This window comes from Coenobita brevimanus, chromosome 101, assembly GCF_032717465.1.
Source record: "Coenobita brevimanus isolate Jiangsu-jjx chromosome 101, ASM3271746v2, whole genome shotgun sequence".
Classification (NCBI taxonomy): domain Eukaryota; kingdom Metazoa; phylum Arthropoda; class Malacostraca; order Decapoda; family Coenobitidae; genus Coenobita; species Coenobita brevimanus.
This window is the reverse complement of record NC_137054.1, coordinates 61,163,034-61,189,957: the sequence shown is the minus strand read 5'-3', so window position 1 is coordinate 61,189,957 and position 26,924 is coordinate 61,163,034. Positions and strand designations below refer to the sequence as shown.

The following is a 26,924-nucleotide window of genomic DNA, read 5'->3' as shown; positions in this document are numbered from 1 at the left end:
CCAAAGTGTGAACTGAGGCTAGGATGATGGTTTTCCTAAAATAAAGCTGTAGATCAGACTCTGTTTTCTCGTAACTTCTAGGATATGCAGTTCGATTGACCGTTCTGCCATGAAAATCTGTACAGTTTGTGGAGCCAATTTTTCGATTCTTACAGAAGTCTATCAATATCTATCTATTGCCAGACGCCATAATCCCGTATGAGGTGGCCATTTGACTCTGAGTTATTTGTTTTACAGGGAGGGGCACTAACCCTCCACCAACCCACTTGACACGTAGGGAGCACGTATGGTTTGGTTATATGGTTACCACCCAGCACTGTAAATGGTTTCTTGGCTTACAGGAAACCATTTGGCTTGTCACTCAATGTAAAGCCACCTGTAACGGAAAGAAAAGCAATAAGTAGTGACAGGAAAGATGGGAGAAATAGGAAGAGAAGAATAAAAAGTGTTATGCCCAAGGTTTAGAGCTTGAATTTACACACCCTTGCTGCAGACCAGAGCATTTTAGACCAACTGGTTCTTGAGCTATAGTTGTCAAAGTTGAAAAAAGCTACCCTTCCAGGCGGGGCTACTCCCAGTTTTCTATGCCTTCCCACCCTCATTCCTCCCCTCCCATGACCTTCCTCACCCACTCCCATCACCTCCCCCTCTCTTCCTTCTTTCCCCCCCATACCTCCCCCCCCCCTACCCCCCTGCAGAATTTTCCAGCTTTTTTTTTTTTTTTTTTTTTTTTTTTTTCCTACAATAGCATGCACAATTATTTTGTCAGTGTTCCTAGCTCACTCCCAACACGCTTCCTCCCCAGCACTTCTCTCCTCCCCACCATCCCTCCCCCTTTCCCCTTCCCTCATAACTGTGTAGCTGTCAAAATAAAATAAAAAATATTAGCAAAAACATGCAAAATCTTATTCTTGGTGTTACTCACACAGTCCAGCTTCCTCTTCCCTCACCCATTGCCCTACATCCCCTCCCCTCAGAGCTGTCAAATCAAGTAGCTGTAAGAATTTCAAGGGGAAAAGAAAGCTAAAGCTACCCCCCTCCCCCCCAATCCTCCCTTCAGAATTTTCCAGCTCTTCTTTTTTCTTTTTTTCTTTTTCAAACAGTAACATGCACAATAATTATGCTGGTGTTCCTCACTCACTCCCAACACTTCTCCCCTCCTCTTCTTCCCTCCCCCATCCCCTTCCCTCATAGCTGTGTAGCTGTCAAAATAAAAAAATAAAAAAAAATGAACAAAAGCATGCAAAATCTTTTTCTTGGTGTTACTCACACACTCCACCACCCTCTCCCCTCACCCCTTCCCCCCCATCCCCTCCTCTCAGAGCTGTCAGATCAAGTAGCTGTAAGAATTTCAATTGTGCCAGTAACACACTTTTCTCCCCCCAAAGAAACATGCAAAAAAACATGGAGATTAATAAAAAAACATGAAAAAAACATACATTCTATGTTTCTGCATCTGTGCATGCAGTTACACAAACAATAATCTGGTATTGAGTGAAAACACGCGGCATGAATAGTAACAATGACGTATAATACTGTAGGTGATACTGTAGTGATAGACAATACGGTTTTCGCCACGAAAGATCCACCGTTGACATACTCAATCTCTTAACTCATACCATCCATCAATCAATTGATCTTTTTGGAGAAACTCATGCAGTAGCTCTTGATATCTCTAAAGCTTTCAACATAGTATGGCACCGTTCCCTGCTGTCCAAACTCCCTTGCTATGGACTAACGTCTTTTGTTCCTCTGATTTCTTCTTATCTTAGTGACAGGAAAATAAGAGTAAAAGTAGATGATGTATATTCGAATTTCCACTCAATTAACGCCGGCGTGCCACAGGGATCAGTTCTGGCGCCAACTCTATTCCTGGTTCATATTAATGATCTCTTATCTGTCACTCACAATTCCATTCACTCATATGCAGATGACTCAACACTACATAAGTTCATTCACACTCAGACATCCATTTACAAAGTCTAATATCTCTACCTCTCAACTCAGTACAGCCATCTCCATAAATCAAGATCTATCTACAATCAGTGAATGGGGACAAAACAACCTTGTCTCTTTTAATGCTAGTAAAACTAAATATATACAGTTTACTAATAGACAAATATTGCCAGATTCGTACATTACCTTCAGTGCTACTAATATTCCCATCTCCAAAAGTATTGAAATTCTTGGTGTCTCACTTAACAGTGCCCTCAGCTGGACCACTCATGTGAGATCACTTGCTAAAACCGCCTTAAAGAAACTTGGATTATTGTACAGAGTCTGTAACTTCTTCGCCGATGAGCAGTTAGCTATAATTTATAAGAGTCATGTGCGCTCTCAGCTTGAATATTGCTCACCCTTGTGGAATGGTTGTGGAGAGGTTGCATTAAGACAACTAGACAAAATTCAGATTAAAGCTGTTAGAATCATTAACAACCCTGCCATTACATATAAACTACCTCCCCTGCAAGTAAGAAGGAATGTTGCCTCCCTTGCATTATTTTACAGATATTTTTTTGGCAAATGCTCAGACGAAGTTGCGTCCATGGTGCCACCTCTCTATGCCTTCCCTCGTGCTACACGGGCATCTGGTAGCGCTCATGACTGGAATGTCACTCAACCATATTGCAGAACTTCTGCCTATCAGAATTCTTTCATTCCCCGAACTGCATCTCTCTGGAACTCGCTTCCCCAGAGTTGTTTTCCTCCAAATTTCAACCCACAACTGTTCAAGTCTAATTGTTACAGATATTTTATGAACAGAGGACACCAGTAATCTGGTGTATGGATTATTTTTTTTTTTACCCATTTGTTTTTCCTTCTTCCGTTTTGTTATAAAAAAAAAAAAAAAAAAAAAAAAAAAAGGTGGAGGGAGGGTGAGTTGTAAGTGGACAACTTACTGTCAGGACTCCATATTATAATTACAAAGCATAATAGATAGCATGATGAAGAGATAAATAGATAGACAGGTAGAAGCCTCAAGCCAGGGGATGAGATAGGTAGTGTGTCAGCGAGAATCAAGCAAAGGTAAACAGGCTTGCACACTCTTAACTGGAGGAATGCTGATACGCACACAAACAGTGTCTCGTGACCATACACACACACACACACATACACACACACCGGCTTCTAGAAGCTTCACATCAGTATATTCCACGTGACACGACCCCTGCTAAAATAGGAATTTAGGAAGCAGAGCTCAGAAGGAGGTTAGCCCTAGAATCGACAGGTAGTGGGGAGAAGGAGACTGGCCATAGAACCGGCAGGTAGTGGAGAGAATGAATAAGAAGAGGGGTCCAACTAGACTTACTTAGTATATTAAGTCTCTGTATAATACATATGCTGCTCAACTTAGACTTTCTCTGAAGATAATAAATCAAGATGAACTCCCTGTATTCATTTTTAATTCCTCCTGCTCTTCAATTAACTCAAGACTCACTTATTACAAGAACTAAGAGTTACATATATAAAAATGATGGCTACAAAGCTTTAACATTAAATGGTGGCAGTGGAGGGATTGTGTGATTGTTTAATTTATGGTAATGTAGCACGCATTTCTCCATTTCTTTTGGGCACGAAAAATAATGGGGCATTCCACGGGGAGACTGATGGTTCAATAATTCCAAGTTTTAACATTTCATCGACATACTGGTTTGCGAGTGTATGCTGAGATTGTGGGATCCGGTAGGCTGGTGTGAAAATTGGTGGTGTATTTGGGTGCACATTAATGCTGTGATTAATCAGGTTAGTACACCCTAATTGTTCTCCGGGTAATGCTCCGGTGTCCCTGTGTGTTTCCAACAGGGTTCACAAAATTATTTATCATATGTACGGATGCATCAGTTAAAGGTTTAGGGGCTGTACTGATGCAGGAAGATAAAAGAGGAAAGAATCAACCAATTGCATTTGCCAGCAGACAAACAAAAGGTGCAGAGAAAAATTATTGCAGTACAGACTTAGAGGCACTTGCAGTGGTTTTTGCATTACAAAAGTTTCGAGATTTGGTATATGGTTACGAAATACACTTATTCACTGACCATAAACCATTAGTAGGTATGTTTAAAGAAAAACTCCTCTCTAGGAGGAGAGCAAAATGGAAATGTACAGTCAAAAACTACAATGTCCATATTTACTATATACAAGGCAAAATGAATATAGTAGCCAACGCATTATCTAGGAACCCGAACACAATTCAGGTCGCGGCTTTAGATCTCAAAGGAGACATCCCAAACCATGATGATATCGCAAAAGCACAAAGTCTTGACTCAGTATGGTCTAAAGTTATATACAAGTTAGAAAGTGGAGATGACATATAATAACCCAAACTACATGTACCGCTCAAACAATTCACAATAGTCAATAATACTTTATACAAGATCAACCCAGAACAACCAAAACGCCAAGGAAATGCTAACCAATTGGTAGTACTTAATGACATGATACCCCAAGTATTACGAACGATACACGATAGCCCACATGCGGGACATCCTGGAAAGGGTAAGACATTCAAACAAGCCCAGTTATTATATTACTGGCCATCATTACGAAAAGATATAAACAATCACATAGACAGATGCGAATCATGTGCAAAACACAAAGGAAGTGGATGAAATAGTGAAGTTAGCGAAATGGAAAATAGAACAGGCTAAGTCAACTATGCTCATCATGATCCAAGATCTCCCATCTTATGGAACGGAGGTATTGAGCGACAAGAACAACATCACACGTACACGCTAAAAGCGCGGTTTGTTCGACCTCGGTGGCGCAGTTCTTGTGAACATCTTTGGATTGGCTACAGAGGAAGACCTTAAAGAAATAAACAACAAATTTAATAAAATAGCTCAGGTACTAACATACCAAGATAAATTCATCACAAGACATAACTTAGCAATGAAGACAATCGTGAAAAATCTTAAAAAGACAGAAAACATAGTTCTCAAAAGTGTGGATAAAATAAATGACATGGAAGGTAACATAACACTTTTCCAAAACTTCTCCATCATCGCGGAAAACATTGACACAATTCTTCTCCAATTAGACAACACTAGAGTTCGTGGGCACTTATGCAAGGAATTTCGAATGCCGGTGATGGCAAGATCACAATTGACTTACTTCCAGTTCATGAGCTACTTCAGATAATTAGTCAAGGCATATATAAACATAAATTGAAGCCTTTGTTCCGAAGTAGGGAATTCATGCAATATTATCCATATTTAGAAGGAACACTAACACCAACATCAGTAGTAGTTCATGTACCATTCATAACTGATGACCTGTTCACAGTATACAAAATACACCCCTTCCCTTCTAAGAATAATCACACTTTGGTCATCATCAACATCAACACAGACACCGAACTCATCATGGTCTCCAAGAGACGGAACACTGTCACTTTTGCAAGTGAATCAACGATTGAACGAAAGTGCCGCACATCCTTACATGCTATTCACCTTTGTCCTGCGTACATTTTCACGTTTCAGCCTACTGATACAGTCCCTTGTGAAATGGCTATCATAAGAAATAACAATATTCATAATCATTGCAACTTCACTTTTGCTCCAGATAAGCTTGTACACCATCAACGCATTGGACACTCAGTTTTTTTATTTCACTCATAACACATCAGTTTACATAGTCTGTCCAGATATACCACCATCTCATACTTCAGCATCAGGAATATACATAGCATCAGACTACTCTGTGGTATTTACACCATCCATGTCCACTTTATCCACCATCAATCACTACGCCATCCTCAATCATACACACAAACATTTCCACCCACTGCCTGATATGGACTTAAACATGAGCACAAGTATTAAGTTGACTTCACCTAAGTTTGAAACTATGCTACTAATCAATGAAACAATGAAGCCCTGGGAAGATTTGAGTTTCAATATGTTCAACCCATATTATGTGTATAGCCAAGCACCTACTGTCTTTATAATCTTCTGTATTGTATTTGCAGTAGTGCTGTTTGCAATGCACAGAATGCATGATGCAAGAATTGCAAATTTGGAGTCAGTATTTAGTGGGGGTAGAGTAAGCATCCATGCCAACCCCCCTGTATGAAGTGTACATACAGTACTTTGTATATAGTATTAATTTTATATATAAAAAAAAGAAGAAGAAGAAGAAGAAGAATGACCCGTGATATAGAAGTATACCAGTATCATTATCTACGTATGAAATATTAATAACTCTTACCATAATCTTAACTTTGAACTATTTTTTTTTTTGCATATATGCATTTTACTATTATACATACACATTTTACAAAATGTAATACAATAACCAATTTAACCATATTCAATTATGTATACAACTTGTTTGAAATGTAATATTACTGGATCATTACAATATTGTCACGAATATTATACCTGTACAATGTTATAATCAATATTATGTATTAAGATTGAAGAAGAAGACTATTATGTATTAATAGATTAGATTGGCACTGAGGCCACTACCACAGCCACTGGTAAGCTGGTGGGCTAGGGGTCCCAGATCCATTGCCTGGACATGGGACTGTGCAGTGAGTGGGACCTGTGCTATGTCTGTCCCCTTTTATTAATACTGAAGATGACAAAACAAAATAAGTTTCAAAGCAAGCCTGAGGACAGTAAATCACCCATGGGGATGAGGGTGGGTTCATGGAATGTGGGAAGTTTGAGGGAAAGAGCGGGGGAAGTCGTTGAGGCATTCAGTAGGAGGTGGGTGGATGTGGCGTGTTTGCAGGAAGTCCGGTACAGGGGTGGATCAGCCAGAAAGATTGTTGGGAAGGACTGTTGCTATAAGTTGTTTTGGCAGGGGGGGACAGACGGATATGGAGGTGTTGGTGTGATGGTTGCGGAGAAATGGGTGGAATATGTTATGAATGTTTTGAGAGTAAGCGATAGGATATTGGTAGTGAAAATTTTGTTGGGTAGAAAGGTAGCTGTGATTATATCGGCATATGCACCACTGGCAGGATTGGATGAAGCAGAGAAAGATAGATTTTGGGATGATTTAATACGTGTAGTGGGTGGTATGCGGGATCATACCGCGGGGCGACACTTTTGTGATTCTGTGTTATTTTGAATTTGCCCGGGCTTTCAAGTGGTGGCTTGTATCATCTGTCAGTACTGCCAATGTCCAACACTAGTCAGCACTCCTAATCTCATCTGTACTCCTATCTATTGTTGACAATTTAGCCATTTCTCTCTGTTCTTGACTCCCCTCCCTACCTCCCCTCCATTACCCAATCCTCTCGCCTGCCCGGCTGTGCTACGCTAAGTAAATCTTCCCTGGAATTTTTCACTGATTTCATCCATTGAAATAAGCCCTATGCCCTATTCTTATACCAAATAATATATACAAGAAAGAAGTAAGGTAAGTGAGAGTGCCATACACCTAGAATTGGCTAATTATCACCTGACAACACCTCACGTGCACTCGTTCGCTAATATTCGCTGTTTATTTCCCCTTGAAATATGCCGTATAATCTATTTTCGTAATAAAAATATATATATATAAGTAACCCCTCCAATATCCGGATCAATAGAGCCATCGGTAGGTTCGGATATTGGTTTTGTCCGGATATTGGGCCCCAGCTTATGGACTTGTACTTACGGACCCTAACACAGAGAAACACCTATACAACTCCCTCCGGACATGCATAGCACCTATTTAACACCCAAATCACACCAATAAGGCACATAAATGACTGAAATAAATGCAATAGACACATAAAATGTGGGTTTAGAAGTATGTTCATACATTAATAAACATTCTGGTACTTATGGACTCTAACCGAACCTAACCTAACCGAACCTAACCGAACTCTGAAAAACACATTCCTACTGCACATGCATGAGGTAAGTTTAGTATGGAAAGAAGTACAGTATGACACTTTCTGGTAAGTATAGTATGGGAAAAAATACAATATGAAACATTCTGGTAAATATAGTATGGGAAATAGTACAACATGAAACATTTTGGCTACTTACAGCAAGTCCCTGGTCACCTCGATGAATAACCGCCTCCTCTCGGACTCTGACAGTAAGAACGATTTCCTGAAGCACTTGCACTACACTCTTCCTGAAGTCTTGCACTGAACTTAGTCACTAACACACAGAAGTCCGTTCTTTTCACAGTGTTCACTTTAGTCCAAATAATGTTCCATTAAATTTAAGTGTTGCACATAAACTTTTCCCAAGTTTTTTTAAGTTTCCAAAGCCAAAACAAAGAAGGTTAGTTACGTTAAATTTCTTTTCTACTTAGTCTTTTCTCCCAACTTGAAAACCTTAACACAACACACCGTTTTTTTCACTGCACAACACTCAAAATTCCCGTGTGGTCTAGTGGAGAAGTTCTTGCTGTTTATTCACTGTCAGAGCCCGAGAGTATCACTGGCAGGCGTCCAAGGGGTGCATCGGTGGGTAGTGGTGATGGCGTACCGACTACAGAAGACTCTGAAGACAGCCGCAAACTCACGTCGAGCGGTGACTCTTGTCGCGGTGAGAGACAGGCGGGAAGTGGGGAGGATCCAGCGGCGCTCTATCGGACGTCGGAGGAATGACGAACCAAAACAATGCTCTCACGCGGCGCGCGCGGCAAGTTCAAATTACGGACGGCAAAAAATCGATTTTTTTTCCAATTTTTTTGGATTTTCGGACCATTTTGGGAATGTTTGATCCCAGGACGATAAGGTTCGGTTAGTGGGGATGTTCGGTTATTGGGCGTCCGGATATTAGAGTGATTACTGTATATATATATTTTTTTTTTATGCGAGGAAGAAGGAACCAAAGGCCATGAGCCCGCAGTAACAGTTCCCTCCAAGAGAAAAACAAAATACAATAGAGAGCCAAATTCAAGATCCGATCATTTTGAGATGCCTGGACACACTGCGTTTGAAAGACTGGAGATCATAGGCAGGAGGAAATACAGACAGAGGGAGACAGTTCCAGAGCTGACCTGTTGCATGAATGAAAGACTGGGAGTAACGGTTAACTCTTGCATTAGAGAGTTGGACAGAAAAGGGATGAGAGTTTGCTGCCAGACAGGTGCTACGCGCCCGTCGTAGAGGTGGAGGAATGCAAGCAGACAGTTCAGAGGAGCAGTGACCATTAAAGTAGCGATAGAAAAGAGATAAAGATGCAACAGTGCGGCGAAGAGACAGAGGTTGAAGGGAGTCAGTAAGAGGAGGAGAGTTAATGAGACGAAAAGCCTTTGACTCCACCCTATTGAGAAGAGCTGTATGTGGGGAGCCTCCCCACACATGAGAGTTGTACTCCACACAGGGGCGGATAAAACCCCTTTATAGAGTCAACAATTGTGCAGGGGTAAAGAAAGAGCGGAGTCGGCTTAGCACACCCAATCTCTTGGAAGCAGATTTTACAAGAGATGTAATATGATCTTTCCAAGATAAGTCCCGAGTAAATGAAACCCCAAGCATGTTCAAGGATGATGCAGGATTAATCTGAATATTATTATTAAACATCAGTGGGTATACCTGTGGAAGATTTTGTCGGGTTGATAGGTGTAAGAACTGAGTCTTAGAAGCATTAAAGACAACCATATTATTTTTACCCCAGTCAGAGATATGAGCCAAGTCAGACATTAGGTGTGCCATAGCCTCATCCCTTGTTTCTTGAAGTAACTGTTGAGATGGGCGTTGCAGGAACCGAATGGAAAGGTGAAGGGTGGAGTCATCAGCGTATGAGTGGATAGGGTTAGATGCACAGCCCAGAAGATCACTGATGAACAAAAGGAAGAGAGTTGGTGATAGGACAGAGCCCTGAGGAACACCACTGCTGACAGATCTAGGAGAAGAACGATGGCCGTCCACGACAGCAGCTATAGAACGACCAGAAAGGAAGCTAGCGATGAAGGTACAGATAGAAGGACAGAAACCGCAGGAGGGCAGCTTGGAAATCAAAGATTTATGCCAGACTCGATCGAAAGCCTTTGAGATGTCAAGTGCAATGGCAAAGCTTTTGCCAAAGTCCCAAAAGGAGGATGACCAGGAGTCTGAAAGGTAGGTGAGAAGATCGCCAGTGGAGTGTCCCTGACGGAACCCATACTGACGATCGGAAAGAAGGTTGTGATAGGAAAGATGCCTTAAAATTTTTTTATTAAGAATTGACTCGAAAACTTTTGAAATACAGGACGTTAAAGCAATTGGACGATAGTTGGAGGGTTGGGAGTGGTCACCCTTCTTTGGGACTGGCTGAATGAGAGCAAACTTCCAGCAAGAAGGAAAGGTACAAGTTGACAGACAAAGGCGAAATAGTTTGCCTAGGCAGGGTGTAAGCACAGAAGCACAGTTTTTGAGAACAACAGGAGGGACCCCATCAGGCCCATATGCCTTGTTAGTACTGAGGCCAGTAATGGCAGAAAATACATCAACTGAAGAAATTTTAATGTCAGCCATGAGGAAGTCAGAGCGGGGAAGTGATGGAGGAACAGCACCGGAATCGTCTAAGGTGGAATTGGAGGAGAAAGTCTGAGCGAAGAGATCTGCTTTATCAGTAGAAGAAATAGCTACAGAACCATCAGAGTAGAAAAGAGGAGGGAAGGATGATGAGGTAAAGTTGTTAGAAAGATTTTTGGCAAGGTGCCAGAAGGAGCGGGAAGAATTCGAGTTGGAGAGTTGAGAGCATTTAGTATGGATGAAATTATTTTTAGTAGAGCGAAGAACAGACTTAGCACGATTCCGGGCAGAAACGTAAAGATTATGTGATTCAGGGGTGGGTTGGCTCCGGTACCTTTTGTAGGCCTTCTCCTTGTTGCGGACAGCATTAGAACAAGCGTGATTAAACCAAGGCTTTCTTGCGTTAGTCAAAGGATATGAAAAAGGAATGTATGCTTCCATGCCCGAGAGAATAACCTCCGTAATGCGCAAGGCACACTCAGATGGCTCACGGCCATGGAAGCAATATTCATTCCAGGGAAAATCAAAGAAGTACTGCCTGAGGGCCTCCCAGTCCGCAGCTCCAAAATGCCAGAGACGACGTTTCCCTGGAGGGTCCGCAGGCCGTACTGGAGCGATAGGACAGGTTAAGGTAATAAGGTTGTGATCGGAGGAGCCCAACGGAGAGAAAAGATTAACAGAGTAAGCAGAAGGATTAGTTGTGAGGAAGAGGTCAAGTATGTTGGAGCTCTCTCCAAGGCGGTCAGGGATACGGGTAGGGTGCTGTACAAGCTGCTGTAGGTCATTAAGGATAGAAAAGATGTAGGCTTGTTCACCAGGTGGATCCGTGAAAGGAGAGGAGAGCCAAAGGTGGTGGTGAACATTGAAATCTCCAAGAATGGAGATTTCAGAGAAAGGAGAAATGGACAGAATGTGTTCCATCGTAGAAGTAAGATAGTCGAAGAATTTTTGATAGTCAGTAGAATTAGGGGATAAGTAAACAGCAGAGATATATTTAGTCAGAGAATGACAGGAAAGCCGAAGCCAGAGAGTGGAGAATTCAGAAGAATCAAGTTCAGGAACACGAGAGCAAGATAAGTCGTTGCGTATGTATACACAACAGCCACCTTTGGCTTTGAAATGAGTATAGAGAAAGTAGGAGGATACAGAAAAGGGTTTGCTGTCAGTTGCCTCAGACAGCTGAGTCTCCGTTAGAAAAAGAAGGTGAGGTTTAGAGGAGGAGAGGTGGTGCTCAACAGAGCGAAAGTTAGATGAAAGGCCGCGAATGTTGCAGAAATGAAGAAGAAGAGAGTCAGACAGAAAGGAAGGGAGAAAGCTAAGTGATATTTACATTCACCTGGAACTACCTAATTATTGCAGGCCACCACACTGTATTCTACGCTAAATAAATCTTCCCTAGAATATTCCACTGATTTCATCCATTGAAATAAGCCCTATGCCCTATTCTTATACCAAATAATATATACAAAAAAGAAATAAGGTAAGTGATAGTGCCATATACCTGGAATTGGCTAATTATCACCTGACAACACCTCACGTGCACTTGTCGCTAATTTTCGCTGTTTATTTCCCCTTGAAATATGCCGTATAATCTATTTTCGTACTAAATATACATATAAGGAGGGAAGGAAGAAGCCTAAGTGATATTTACATTCACCTGGAACTACCTAATTTATTATGTATTGTCTTGGTTTCCTGCCAATCATTTCATTGTTATATATTAGCAGGTCTCACAGGGCTGAAGTTGGTAGTATTGCACTCACCCTAGCCAGGCGGCAGGAGGCCACTACTATCAGTTCACTGTCGTCTTTGAAAGTGGGAATATGTCTGATTTGCTCCTGCTAACTTCCGCCGCTTTATAGTCCCATGCAAAGGGCCCTGTGACCTTTACCCCCTACTAAACCTCATGTGGAAAGAGGTAAAGAGCTGACAATTGATAGAGAGTGACTATGATCTTTTTATTGAGTAAAACAGTGCAAGTGGAATTGTAAATAAAGTGTAAATAATGTGTAAACAGCAAGTGAAAGCAATGAAAGCGAATATAAGTGAACAGTGGAAAATAGTTTATAAGTTACTTCAAGTGACAGTGCATAACACAGTGTAAATAAAATAGAAATGTAAATAATGTAAGTAAAGTAGAGAACATAAATAGAAATTTAAATGAGTGGTATTATAAGAATACGAGTTTATATACTAGGAGTAATGAAAGTGAAAGTTTCACTCTAGCATGTATGAATACTATGAGTTATGAGAGTGAAGGTGAAAGTGACATTCACTCAATGCTAGTATACAGGATGAGAAAGTGAATGCTACGTATTTTACTGAAAGAAATTGAATCCCTACAGTGACAATAAACTACTATTACTGAAGGAAACTTATGGATAAAGACTGTAGTATATATAAGTGTTATATAGTAACAGAAATATAAACTGTGAGTGTTTTTATGAATAATAGACAACACTAGCGGCGAACGATCGGAAGTGGGATGGTCATACGCCCTTGTAATTTTCATTGCTTTCACAGTGTTTTTTTGGGGGGAGTATGGATTCCAAACTATTTGAGAATCATAGATTAGTGTTTCTAGTGATAATATCAGGCTGTGGTAATCATATTACGAGTTGTCGGGAAGTGTAAAGTGGAGACTTCATTACCCAACTTCAGAGGTCTCCACTAGTCCTACGGTACTCGACGAAGGCTCAACAAACACCCAAGGAGAAAGCTGAAGGTATGTGCCATAAGTATATGTGATTTTAATATTCTAGGACTAATAACTGATTTTTGGCAAATATTTTTAGAGAGTCTGTTGAAGCGCGAATATGCCCGTGGGAGCCGCAAGTCAAAGCAAAACAAGCCCGCGGTTTAAGGGTTAAATATTTGCTCGTGTTAAAATGAACACGCGTTTTTTTAAACTCACGTTAGTTGAGAGGTTACTACAGTATATATATATATATTTTTATATTTATATATATATATATGTGTATATGTGTGTGTGTATGTGTATTGTATATATACACCCATACCCTGTTATCTGGCACATCGATATTGGCGCTTTGCTAGACCAAACACAAGAAATAGGGGAAGATTCCCATAATCCGAACAGTTTGAATGTCTGTTACCTCGCTAGTCCAAGACCCCACCTCTCCAGGCCAAGACCTCTCCTCTCCCTAGGTTTGAAACAAGGCTCTCCCAGTCCTACCGTCCTCCATCCATCCCCTCTCTTCTCCCCCTCTGCATCCCTCCTCTCCCCCCTCGTCCCTCCTCCATCCCTAACCACACTCAGCACTGCCAGGCATGTCTCCCTCCCTCCCTATCCCCCTGCCATCCCCCACTCCTGGGTGCCTCCCTCTCCACTCCCCCATCCCTGCTTGACTCCTGTGTGTGTGTGTGTGAGAGAGAGAGAGAGAGAGAGAGAGAGAGAGTGAGTGAGTGAGTGAGTGAGAGTGGTGAGTAAGTGAGTGAGTGAGTGAGTGAATTAGTGAGTGAGTGAGTAGGTGAGTGAGTGAGTGAGTTAGTGAGTGAGTGAGTGAGACTAAGGTTGGGGGGGGTAGTAGGGCTGTGTTCTTTCTTGCCTCCTTCCCTATTCTGCCACCCTCCCCCACCCCCACTTGTCTCCCTCCCCCACCCCTGCTTGTCTTTCCTCCATCCCCCTGCCCTCCTCCACCCTCACCTGGTGCACTGCCAGCAGCCTGCCTTGGTGTTTACTTGCCCTGGAGCGGTGTTGAACACCGCATGTCCCACCACATACCCTCCTGCAAGGGATGTTTAATGCACCATTTTTTAGTAGTATTGTGTATTAGGATAATAATATTGCCTATGGCATTGCTGTGTGAGTCTCTATTGATTGAGTAAGGTACAGGTATACCCTGGTTTAATGATGCAGTTCATTAAGTAAAAACTCATCGCTAGTTAGGGTATTGTATCTTGGGGTAGATTTAACATGTAAAGTATTGGGATGCTTTTTTGAGCCTTGGGTTTCCCCCCCAACCAAGTCCTAAACCCACCCAGATGGGCCCCCAAAAAAGTTTAAAGCCAATCTAAATGGCCTAACAGCTCTAAAAGAAGCTAATCTAAACCTAAAACCATTGCCCGTCATGCTTGTACCCAGTCAATGTCACTGGAGAATGTGATCTCTGCCTTGTATTCAAACTCAGTACAGAAGAAGCAGCAGCATTGTGTACAGCCACACCATCAGACGGTCCTAGGACAATTAAATAAACATCTCTTATGTGTGATAATAATGTATGAATGATGTAGAATCGTTTAAGGTGCAAATTGTTGTGACAAAGAATTGCTGATGTTTTGACGGGGAATGCGATCGATGATGTGATCAGGATAGTCTTTTCAACGGCCCCTCTTTATGTCATTTTTGTTACTGTTCTGGTTGCTAAGTGCTTTTATTTTCTTCTTTCTTATTTTCCAACACATTTAGAAATTCCTTTGTGTTTCCAAAACGTTTTCCCATGAACAGCCATTATGTATAACACATGATTTATCAATCGATGAAGCAATCAGGATAGCCTTTTCAATGGCCCTTCTTCATGTCATTTTTAGCTACTGTTCTGGTTGCTGAACTCCTTTCTATTCTTCTTTCTTATTTTCCAACATTTATTTTAAAATTACTTTGTATTTTCAAAGCGTTTTTCCTTGAACAGCCCAAATGTAAACACATGATTTATCAATGTCACAGTTTTCATCAGTGCATGAAATATTTACTCTAGGCTTTCATAATTATTAATATTTATTTAAAATTATTATTTTGCATTCCATGGTAGGGTAGGTGACAGTTCAATAGTCAAACACAAAATATTCTTTGTTGAGTCACCTAGTTGTCCACACTGTTCTGTACCTCGTCTGATGGGCGAGAATCCGTACGCCAAATGACAGTGTTCACTTCACCCAAGACTAAAACACATTAATCTGTCAAAAAACAGTTTATAAATCAACCTAAACACAAAATATAAGTCTCAAATGTCATCAAAATTGTTTTAAAAAATCAAAACTTATCGCAAAACCAGGGGTAGGGTGGTATTTCTACCCCCACAACTATTCCAGGGTATGGCATCTAGGGTTATCATAAATCGGGGTTTGCCTGTATATGAGGGTTTGGGTTGGGGTCTGGAACACTTCTGTCTCTTTCTTCAGTATCTTATCAGGAAAATTGCTTCAATATCCGACATGCTTGTTGACTGAACACTCCCGCTGGTACACAACACTGATGGATATCGGGGTATGGGTGTATACAGGTCCTCCCCCACTTACAAATGGGTTATATTCTGAGAAACTGCTCCTAAGTCAATTTTTTTGTTAGTCAGAAATCGTTTACAACACCAAGCCAACCAAACATCATAGCCTAGCCAAGCCTACACATGCTTAGAACACTTACATTTTCCTACAGTTGGGCAAAATCATTAACACAAAGCCTATTTTATAATAAAGTGTTGAATATCTCATGTAATTCCATGCAATTTATTGAATATTGATAACCCTTTTTTTTTTACATGGACTTGGAGAAAGCTTATGACAGAATAGATAGGCAAGGTATGTGGAAGGTATTAAGAATATATGGAGTGGAGGGAAAATTGCTGAGTGCTGTGAAGAGTATGTACGAGGGAGCTAGGGTTACGGTGCGAGTGGATGGTGAGCTGAGTGAGTTCTTTGATCTCAATGTGGGACTGAAACAGGGTTGTGTGATGTCTTCATGGCTGTTTAATATATACATGGATGGGGTTGTAACGGAGGTGCAGGGTAGGGCATTGGATGTGGGGGCGGCTCTAATGAATGAGGGTGAGATTTGGAAGCTTCCGGTGTTGCTGTTTGCTGATGATACAGTACTGTTGAGTGAAGATGAATGGGAGTTGCAAGGTTTGGTGAATGAATTTGGGACAGTGTGTAGGAGGAGGAATCTGAAAGTTAATGTGAACAAAAGTAAAGTTATGGTGTTTGAGAGGAATGAAGTCACAGAGTGTGCAGTGAGGTTGGATGGTGAGGATATGGAGAATGTGAGTGCATTCAAGTACTTGGGTAGTGTGATGAGTAAGGATAGAACTTTGGGGGATGAAGTGCGTGAAAGGGTACAGCAGGGAAGGAAGGTTGTTGGTACACTGAAAGCAGTGATGAGAAATAGGGAGGTGAGTATGGAAGTTAAGAAGTCACTGCATGATAGTATTGTGATCCCTACCCTGACGTATGGAAGCGAGGCATGGACTTTGCAAGAGGGGAACAAGTCAAGAGTGAGAGCAGAGGAAATGAGTTACTTGAGAGGAGCATGTGGAGTGACGTGGAGGGACAGGTTGACGAATAAAGAAGTGAAGGAACACTGTGGGGTGGATGTGGATGTGGTTGAGAAGATTAGGAGAAATACACTGAGGTGGTTCGGACATGTGAAGAGAATGGAGAATGAAAGACTGACTAAGAGGGTGTATGTAGTTGAGGTGGAGGGAGGGAGAGGGAGAGGTAGACCGAGGATGAGGTGGAGGGATGAAGTTGAGAGGTATATGAGGGAGGGGGGGGTGAGTTGGGGGGAGGGTAGTCAAATGGTGGGTGACAGAGCGACTTGGAGGCGTTTTGTCTGCGGCCACCCTTTGCGGGATTAGGGCGTCGGGCTATAGCTAGATAGATAGATAGACAAACTTGTAAGTCGGGATATTTGTAAGTTGACTGTTCGTAAGTGGGGGAGAACCTGTATATATGTGATGTCTCATATTTTATATTCTTTTACACAGAATGGTGGTCTATATGTGAAGCTGGGTCAGGGACTGGTGTCCATGAATCATGTTCTGCCAAAGGAATATGTTGACATTCTCAGGGTAAGTCACAGTTGTTTGATAAGCTGTGTAGGAATGAGTACTGTAGTCATATAGTGTACACAGTTATCCCTCATTTCTCATGGTGTTGCTTCTATGAGGTCTGGCATTTTGAGGGTTAAGCCATAGAAAAGACTTCCAGTTTTTGTAGGGTCCGGCAGTGATCTATAGCTGCTGAGAAGCATCCAGTTTGGGTATGGTAGTGCTTCAATTTGCTTTAAGGCTGGGTAAATATAAATAAAACCACCAAAGTAATGAAAGTCAAGAACCCTTTGCATTCCAGTAGTAGTCAGGGCTGGATTGTAAAGTTTTATGCACACATACAACAGCACCAAGAACAAGCAGCGAGGTTTGCTGCTCTGACATTTATTTCATAATTATTATCATCATCCAAACTTCCTTTCGCACCCAAGGGCCGGGTGAGGAGTAGCAACGTCCAGACAGCTCAAATTTGCCCAGTCCAATGGGCCATGCTTCCATTCACTCACCACTCAAGCCCCCGGAATCCTGGCTCTATCTGATATGCCAAAAACATTCACCATGTTCTGTAGCTTCACATAAACGTATCCAATAGAGTCAATCCAGATGCTGTCAAATTAAAAGGGGTGCCAAATCCCTGATCATGCGCTTCTCCTCACAGTATTCATCCAGCCAGCTCAATCTCTTGTCAGTTCCCTGACATTTATTTACAGTCATTTATTTCATGGTGAGGTTACCCTTTTCAGTTTGACTCATTGCTTTAATAACTTGGCCCACCTCCATGGCCTGGGTACATCACTAAAGTTGGTATCTGTTTGATTTAAACTCATTTTGCTATTAGTATTAGTAAATTTGAGTTTGGTATTTGGTGTCAAGTTTTGTCTCTGTTCTGGGTCAACCATCTATCAGCCCGGAATAATCACAGAGGCAGATGTACATATATTTTGTTGGTAAGAGCAGATATTGATATTAGAAGTTATATTGCAGTGGACACTCTCATTTCACAGTATGCACATGTTGCGAATTCACATTTCATAGCACTAGTTAATCTCAACCCATTCACATTTTTCACAGCCAACATATAAAATCTCACACATAAGTATTTGAGGGAGCATTTGCTCTTGCCCTGATGCATGTATTGTACACCATTTGTTGGTGGCCATGTTTGATGATGTGCATCAGCCTCTGCCAGTCCATCCACAACCTCCCTGCATTTCTGATAACCCTTTTTTTTATCTCTCATCTTGCATCCAGTTCTCATGGTGTGTTATGGCCTCCACTAGTTCAGGGAGACCCAGTGATCTGGGTGGGAAAGAAAAGGAGTCATGTAAACAAGTGAGAAACTCAGATGGGTACCAAAAGGCACCAGTGCGGTGGGCAGAAACTGTGATAGTGCAGTCTTGAGGAAAAGGGCCAAGCAGTTGAAATTATTGAGGATGGCATGAAGAACTATGAAACCACATGAAAGTTGAACTGCCTGGAAGGCACAGCGAGAACATTTTGAAAGAAAACTGATAAAATGAAACCCATAGCTGATGCACAGAAGTACAGTACCTGAACAGTACTCTGGAAGTTCAGGATGTGGCAAGTAGGGCTTTGCAAGAGTGTAGTGAACAAAATCACTTGCTTGTTATTCCTCTACCGGTGAAACAGGGGGGACAGTAGGTTTGCACAGTTCCGTCAGTACGTCAGTCTATCTTCAATTTTGTGTCCTCCCTGTAACTTCCACATGCATGGATAGATTTTGATGTAACTTTACACAATTGTTCCTCATACCATGAGGGTGCATTGTGTGCATTAACCAGCCATCTACTCCCAAGGTTAAGGTCACACTTGGGGCTCAAACAAGGTCGGGTGCTGTCATACTTAAAAGCCATACCCACGTTCGTGTCTGCTCGGTAACTTCCACATACATCGACAGATTTTGATATAACTATACTGTACATAATTGTTCCCCATACCACGAGGGTGTATTGGTCGGAACTCCCAGCCATCTATTCTTAAGGTCAAGGTCACACTTGGGCTGAAATGGAGTTAGGTGCTGTCTGTCTGCAATTTTGTGTCCACTCTGTAACATCCACATGTATGGACAGATTTTGATATAACTTCACACAATTGTTCCCCATACCATGACAGTGTGTCACAACCAGCCATCTACTCCCAAAGTCCTTTTTTTTTTTTTTTTTTTTAATGCAAGGAAGAAGGAATCAAAGGCCACGAGCCCACAAACCTTTCCTTCCAAGACAAAAAGAAAAACAATACAAAAGAGACCCAACTTCAAGATCTGCTCTGAGATGCCTGGACACACTGTGTTTGAAAGACTGGAGATCATAGGAAGTAGGAAATACAGACAGAGGTAGACAGCTCCAGAGTTGACCTGTTGCCTAAATGAAGGACTGGGAGTAAGAGTTAACTCTTGCATTAGAGAGTTGGACAGAAAAGGGACGAGAGTTTGTTGCTAGACGGGTGCTACACGCCCGTCGTAGGGGTGGAGGGATGCAAGCAGACAGTTCAGAGGAGAGGTGACCATTGAAGTAGTGATAGAAAAGAGATAAAGATGCAACAGTGCAGCAAAGAGACAGAGGTTGAAGGGAGCCAGTAAGGGGAGGAGAGTGAATGAGATGAAAATCTTTGACTCCATCCTATTGAGAAGAGCAGTATGTGGGGAGCCTCCCCACACATGAGAGTTGTACTCTACACAGGGGCGAATAAAACCTGTGTTTAAAGTCAGCAATTGTGCAGGGGTAAAGAAGGTACGGAGTCAGCTTAGCACACCTAATCTCTTGGAAGCAGATATTACAAGAGTTATAATATGATCTTTCCAAGATATATCCCAAGAGAATGAAACCCCAGGTATGTTTAAGGATGGTAACGAATTGAGCTGGATATTATCAAGTATTAGTTGGTACTCCGGTGGAAGATTTTGTCAGGTTGATAGGTGTAAGAACTGAGTCTTTGATGCATTAAAAACAACAATATTACTTTTTCCCCAGTTAGAGATATAGGCAAGTCAGACATTAGATGTGCCATACCCTCATCCCATGTTTGTTGAAGTAACTGCTATGATGGACGTTGTGGGAACTGAATGGAAAGGTGAAGGGTGGAATCATCAACGTATGAGTGGCTAGGGTTAAATGTACAGCTTAGAAGGTCGTTGATTAATAAAAGGAAGAGAGTGGATGATAGGTTAATAAAAGGAAGAGAGTGGATGATAGGTTAATAAAAGGAAGAGAGTGGATGATAGGTTAATAAAAGGAAGAGAGTGGATGATAGGACAGAGCTCTGAGGAACAGCACTCTTGGTAGATCTAGGAGAAAAACTGTGGCTGTCTACAACAGCAGCTATAGAATTACCAGAAAGGAAGTTACAGATGAAGGCACAGGTAGATGGATAGAAACCATAAGAGGGCAGTTTGGAAATTAAAGATTTCTTCCAGATTTGATCAAAAGCCTGTGAGATGTCAAATGCAATGGCAAAGCTTTCGCCAAAGTCCCAAAAGGAGGATGATCGGGAGTCTGAAAGGTAGGTGAGAAGATTGCTAGTGGAGCATCTCTGACAGAACCCATACTGATGATCAGAAAGTAGGTTGTGATAGGAGAGATGCTTTAAAATTTTTCTGTTAAGAATAGACTTGAAAACTTTTGAGACACAGGATGTTAAAGCAATCGGGTGATAGTTAGGGGGTTGGGAATGGTCATCCTTCTGGCAGAATGAGAGCAAACTTCTGGGAAGAGAGAAAGGTACAAGTTGATAGAAAAAGGCGAAAAAGTTTACTTAGGCAGGGTGTAAGCACAGAAGCATGGTTCTTGAGGACAACAGGAGGGACCCCATCAGGCCCATATGTCTTGTTAGTATTGAGGCTAGTGATGGCAGAAAATACATCAGCTGAAGAAATTTTAATATGAGCTATGAAGAAGTCAGATGGGGGAAGCGATGGAGGAATGTCACTTGAATTGTCTAAGGTGGAGTTGGAGGAGAAAGTCTGAGCGAAGAGATCTGCTTTATCAGTAGAAGAAATAGCTACAGATCCATAAGAGTGGAAAAGAGGAGGGAAGAATGATGACGTAAAGTTGTTAGAAAGGTTTTTGGCAAGGTGCCAGAAGATACTGGAAGAATTCGGGTTGGAGAGTTGAGAGCATCTAGTACAGATGATATTATCTTTAGCAGAGTGAAGAACAGACTTAGTATGATTCCAGGCAGAAACATAAAAAAGATGTGATTCAGGAGTGGGTTGGCTCCCGTACCTTTTGTAGGCCCTCTCCTTATCGCGGACAGCATTAGAACAAGTTTGATTAAACTTTTTTTTTTTTTTTTTTTTTTTTTTTTTTTTTTTTTTTTAAAGTCAAAGGATATGAGAAAGGAATGTATGCTTCCATGCCCAAGAGAATAACTTCCATAATGCGTAAGGCACACTCAGATGGCCCCTGGCCATGGAAGGAATATTCATTCCAGGGAAAATCAAAGAAGTATTGTGTGTGTGTGTGCGTGTATTTACCTAATTGTATTTACCTAATTGTGATATACAGGAAGTGAGCTACACTCGTGGGGTCCCATTTCTGTTTCTCAATAAGTCAAATTTAGCTTAAAACTCGCTTAAGTTTTTAGACTGGACGGTCTCTTTGTCCAGGCTATACCACAGGTCTATACATCTATAAGGAAAACTATATTTCTTGATATCCTTCAAGCAGCTTGGTTTCTTCAGTTTCATTCCGTGTCATCTTGTTGCTCTCTTATCCCATAAAAACAGATCTTCTTTGTCAATTTTATCTACTCCCACCATGGTCCTGAACACTGCAATCATGTCACCTCTCTTTCTCCTTTCTTCTAAGGAAGGCAAATCCAGCGTTTCCAGCCTCTCTCTGTACGACAGATATGCCAGACTGGGGACCATTTTGGTTGCTGTTCTTTGTATTCTTTCAATCTTGTTTATATCTTTCTTTTTGTGTGGAGACCACACTACCGCTGCATATTCTAACGTGGGGCAGATCATGGCCACTATCAATTTTTTCATCATCTCCTCATCCATGTAATGAAAAACTACTCTTATATTAGTCAGGAGTTTATATGTCTCTCTAACTACCTTGTTAATGTGTTTTTCATGTGACAAAGTGTCCTGGACCAGCACTCCCAAAACTTTCTCTTCTCTTGCTTTTGTGATTGGTTCATTACCCATCAAATAATTCAATGATGGTACTCTTGGTACTTTTACCCATTTCCAATATTTTACATTTCTTTGCATTAAATTTCATTTCCCACATCGGGCTCTAATCATATATTCTATCCAGATCCTCCTGCAGCATTTTACAAACCTCCTCAACCTCAACTTTCCTCAAGATCTTTGCATCATCAGCAAATAGACTTGCATAACTGTTCACTCCGTCTACCATATCATTTACATAAATCAGGAACATTATTGGCACCAACACTGAGCCCTGTGGGACTCCACTTGTTACTTCCCTCCATCCAGACATTCTATCCTTTATTACTGTTCTCATTTGTCTGTTTCTCAAAAAGTCTCTCATCCATTCCAGGAGGTTCCCCTACAGTCCTCCTATATGCTCTAGTTTCCACATTAGTCTTTTATGGGGTACCTTGTTGAAGGCCTTCTCCAAATCTAAATACACTCAATCCACCCAACCATCTCTCTCCTGTAGCACGTCAATCACTCTTGAGTAAAAGCTCAACAAGTTAGAAACACATGACCTTCCACTTCTAAATCCAAACTGGCTATCAGCCAAAATATTCATCTCTTCCAGATATTTTATCCATCTGTCTTTCAGAATTCTTTCGCACAATTTAGCGACCATGCTGGTTAGGGACACTGGTCAATAATTCAGGGGTTCTTCCTTGTTTCCTCCCTTATAAATGGTACCACATTTGCCCTCTTCCATTCTTGAGGCACTTTCCCCTCTTCCAGAGAACACACAATTAAACTGTGAATCTTATCTGCCAGTTGCTTTCTGCATTCCTTCAGTATCCAATTAGAGGTTCCATCTGGTCCTGGGGCTTTCCTTATATCTTGAGTTTCCAGTAATTTATACACTTCTTGTACTTCCACTTTTATATCTTTTATCACTACATTTCTAGTCACTTCCTCCCCTTCCACAAACTCCTTTTCATAAGTGATAACTGATTGGAAACATTTGTTCAATATTTCTGCGTGCATTGCTGCATCTTTATAGACCTCTCCTTCTGCTTTCAGTTTGGTGATTCCTTCCTTTTGTTTCAGTTTGCCATTGACAAATCTGTAAAACATTTTGGGTTCATCCATACATTTATTTATTATACGTTTTTCAAAATTCCTTTCTTCCTCTCTATGTATTCTTGTGTATTCATTTCTAGTTCTTTTATATTCTTCCTTTGTTCTGTTGTTACCTCTCTTCTCCAATTGTTCCACGCCATGTCTCTCTCTTTTTTTGCTACCATACACCTTCTATTAAACCACCCCTTTTTCCTGTTTTCTTTCCCCTTTTCTCTTGGCACAAATTTTTCCACTCCTGAATTATAGAGACCTAGAAAAATATCCCATTTCCTCTGTATCTCTCTTGTTTCTCTGAATTTTCTCCAATCTGCATTTTCAAAAAATTTTCTCAATCCTGTAAAGTTTCCTTTCCCAAAGTTGTATCTTCCCTGCCTATAAAGCTCGTCTCTTGGCTCCACATTCCCTGTTATCACCTGGAACTCAATGACCACATGATCACTTTTTCCAATAGGACACAGATATTTCAAAGATTCTATTACATTGAGTTCCTTGGTAAACAGTAAGTCTAGTCTAGCTGGTGTGTCCTCACCTCTGAACTGTCTCTTCTTTGACCCATTGCGACATCACATTGTTCATTGTTATACTTCATAATATAGTGCCCTAGGAATCTTTGCTGCCGCCTGAGTCCCAGTCCCTCCAGTTCACCTCCTTACAATTGAAGTCACCCATTAAAATTATATTGTTGCTTTTCTCAATCATTTTCTGTAAATAACTGGCCATGTCTGACAACATATCGTGGTATCATCACTCCATGCTCTTGTCTTAGGGGGAACATACACTACTGCCATATCCCTCTTCCTATTCTCTCCAGTTTCTAATTTCATATTTGTCACTTCGGCCCTGCCTTCTCCCATTCCACAGTATCTACATTTATGTTGTTCTTCACTGCTATCATCACTCCACCTCCCATTTTTTCTTTTCTGTCTCTTCTCCACAGTTTGTATTTACCATCTCCCATATGAACATCAATATCTTCTCTTAATTTGGTCTCTACAAAGCACATAACATCAGGTTCATGTGCCCTCAAAAAATCATTGGTTTCTAGCCTTGCCGATATTAAACCATCAGCATTAGTATATATATGCTACTTTCCAGTTATTTTTGATGTTTTTTATACCCTCTTTTTTCCTCTCTGCCGGTACCACTTCCTTAATGTCTGATCCATGACTCCCCAATAAAACACTGACTTCTCTTCCTCTGTTCTCTGTTCGTTTTTTACCTTTACTTCCTTTATTAACTCCTTTATTTTAGCTCTTTCTTCCTCATTTGCATCTCTCCTTATCCAAACATTTTTGAACCCTTCCTTGTCTGATAATTTCCACGTTCTATTGATAATTTCATTTACTGTTGCCTGAGACATAAATTTTACCTTCAGTGGCCTTGCCCCTCCTTCTTCTTACTTTCCTAACCTAAACACCTTTTCAATCTCTTCTTGAGCTTCGTTGTTTTCCTCCACGACTTCTGATATTATTTCTTTAACTTTACTCAGTTCTTCTCTTTCTCTTTCTGATCGTATTGTCATACTTTTTTCTTTAACTCCTGAAATTATAACACATTTTTTCTTATCTGCTACATCCCTAACTAAAGATTCTCTACTTCTCAGTACCCTAACCATTTCCCTCTCCACCTTTTCCTTGCTTTGTTGCTCTGTAATATCTTTCAAATTTACATTTCCCTCCTCCTGAATTTTCTTCCACCCCTTATGTTGCTCCTTGATTTCTTTAATGTGCTCGTCCTGTATTCTTGATTTGGATTCATATTCGTCTAGTTTGCTTTTCAATCTGTCTCTTTCTTCTTCCAACCTCTTATTCTCCCTCTTAAGCTGTTTTATTTCATTTGAGGCTGATTCATGGTTCACTTTTAATTCAGTAACTTCTCTTTCTTGTTCGTCACTACATGTACAAATTTTTTCCAGTTTATTTCGCAGACTTTTGATCTCGTTTTCCTGCTCTATAGTCCGTTCCTGTAACTCTTTAATTACTGCCCATACCTTTTTTGTCTCCTGGACATTCTTCTCTGCTGTTTTCTCTACACCTGGTATTCTTGTTTGGTTCAACCTAATACTTCCATTTGCCACATCCTCTTCAGAAAAGCCCTGAAAGTCTCTCTTGCTGATTGTAAACAATGCACCGTCCCTTTCCGCCATGAATCAGCCATATGGAGACTTCTGTTTTCACTGTATCTTGTTCTTTTTATGACCAAAACCGCGTTTTATTTTTAACTACTGTACGATGGGACTACCACTTACGCACTCATTAACATGATCACAAATAGGCTGGTCTTCTTTTCGTCGCTGATTCAGCTATTATTTCCCCACTATCCAGTAGAGCTCTGTCTCTGTCGGCGACCTGTGTGTGTGTGTGTGTGTGTGTGTGTGTGTGTGTGTGTGTGTGTGTGTTCTTACCTAATTGTTCTTACCTAATTGTATCTTTACAGGAATGAGTCAAGTTTGTACTGTCCTGTGTCTTAAACCATGTTTATCGTACATATCCTTAAAATTGTGAATTGGTTTGGGACACACTGTTTCATTCAGTCGTGCATTCCACAGATCAATTGCTTAATTTGGGAAACTAAATTTCCTTATGTCTTTATCACCTCTCTTCTTATGCAGTTTTTTGCAGTGTCCTCTTGCTGATGCTTCCCCATATGTTAAGTAATCATTTATGTCTATTTTCTCCTTCCCTGATATGCATTTATATAGCATTATCATGTCACCTTTTTTCCTTCTCTCCTGTAGTGTTCGTAGATTCAGTTTATTTAGTCATTTATCGTAGCTTAGGTCCCTTAAGCTTGGTACCCATCTTGTAGCGGCCCTTTGAACATTTTCAATCTTGTCAATGTGTTTTTTGAGATGAGGACTCCAGACTACTGATGCATACTCCAGGGTTGGTCTGATGAATGATGTTATTATCTTTCTTAGCATGTCTTCATTTATGTATGTGAATGCTATTCTCATATTTGGAAGCAGTGTATACATGTTCTGTACCTTCTCACTGATGTGGTCAGCCTGAGATAGTCAGTTATTGATAATCACACCTAGGTCCTTCTCTGTTTCTGATGTGTGTAGGGTTTTATTTCCTAATGTATAATCCCAATCAGGTCTTTTTCCACTTTTACCAAACTTGATTACATGACACTTGTCCACATTGAATTCCATTTGCCATGTATTACTCCATTCATGAAGTTTATTTAATTCTTCTTGTAGCTCTTTACAAGAGTCTGTGTTAGTAATTCGTCTTTGTATTTTTGCGTCATCTGCTAACGTATTTAGATAGCTTTCATTTCCAGTGTTACTGTTTATATCATTTATATACACTAAAAACATGATTGGTGCCAGCACTGAGCCATGTGATACTCCACTAGTCACTTCTTTCCATGATGAGTAGTTTCCCCTTAGTACTGTTCTCATTTCTCTTTTTATGAGAAAATCTTGCATCTAACAATGCAGTTTGCCTCGAATTCCTCC

The 26,924-nt window shown here is 40.9% G+C and overlaps 1 protein-coding gene across 1 annotated transcript in view; it reads left to right on the top strand.

Moving 5' to 3' along the window:
- LOC145414955 (putative aarF domain-containing protein kinase 5) overlaps positions 1-26,924 on the top strand; it is a 609,901-nt gene that overhangs the window by 62,816 nt on the left and 520,161 nt on the right. Inside the window, exon 3 of the mRNA XM_080284365.1 lies at positions 17,137-17,220. Within this exon, the coding sequence (XP_080140491.1) occupies positions 17,137-17,220 (84 nt within the window). The remainder of the gene's footprint in view (positions 1-17,136; positions 17,221-26,924) is intronic.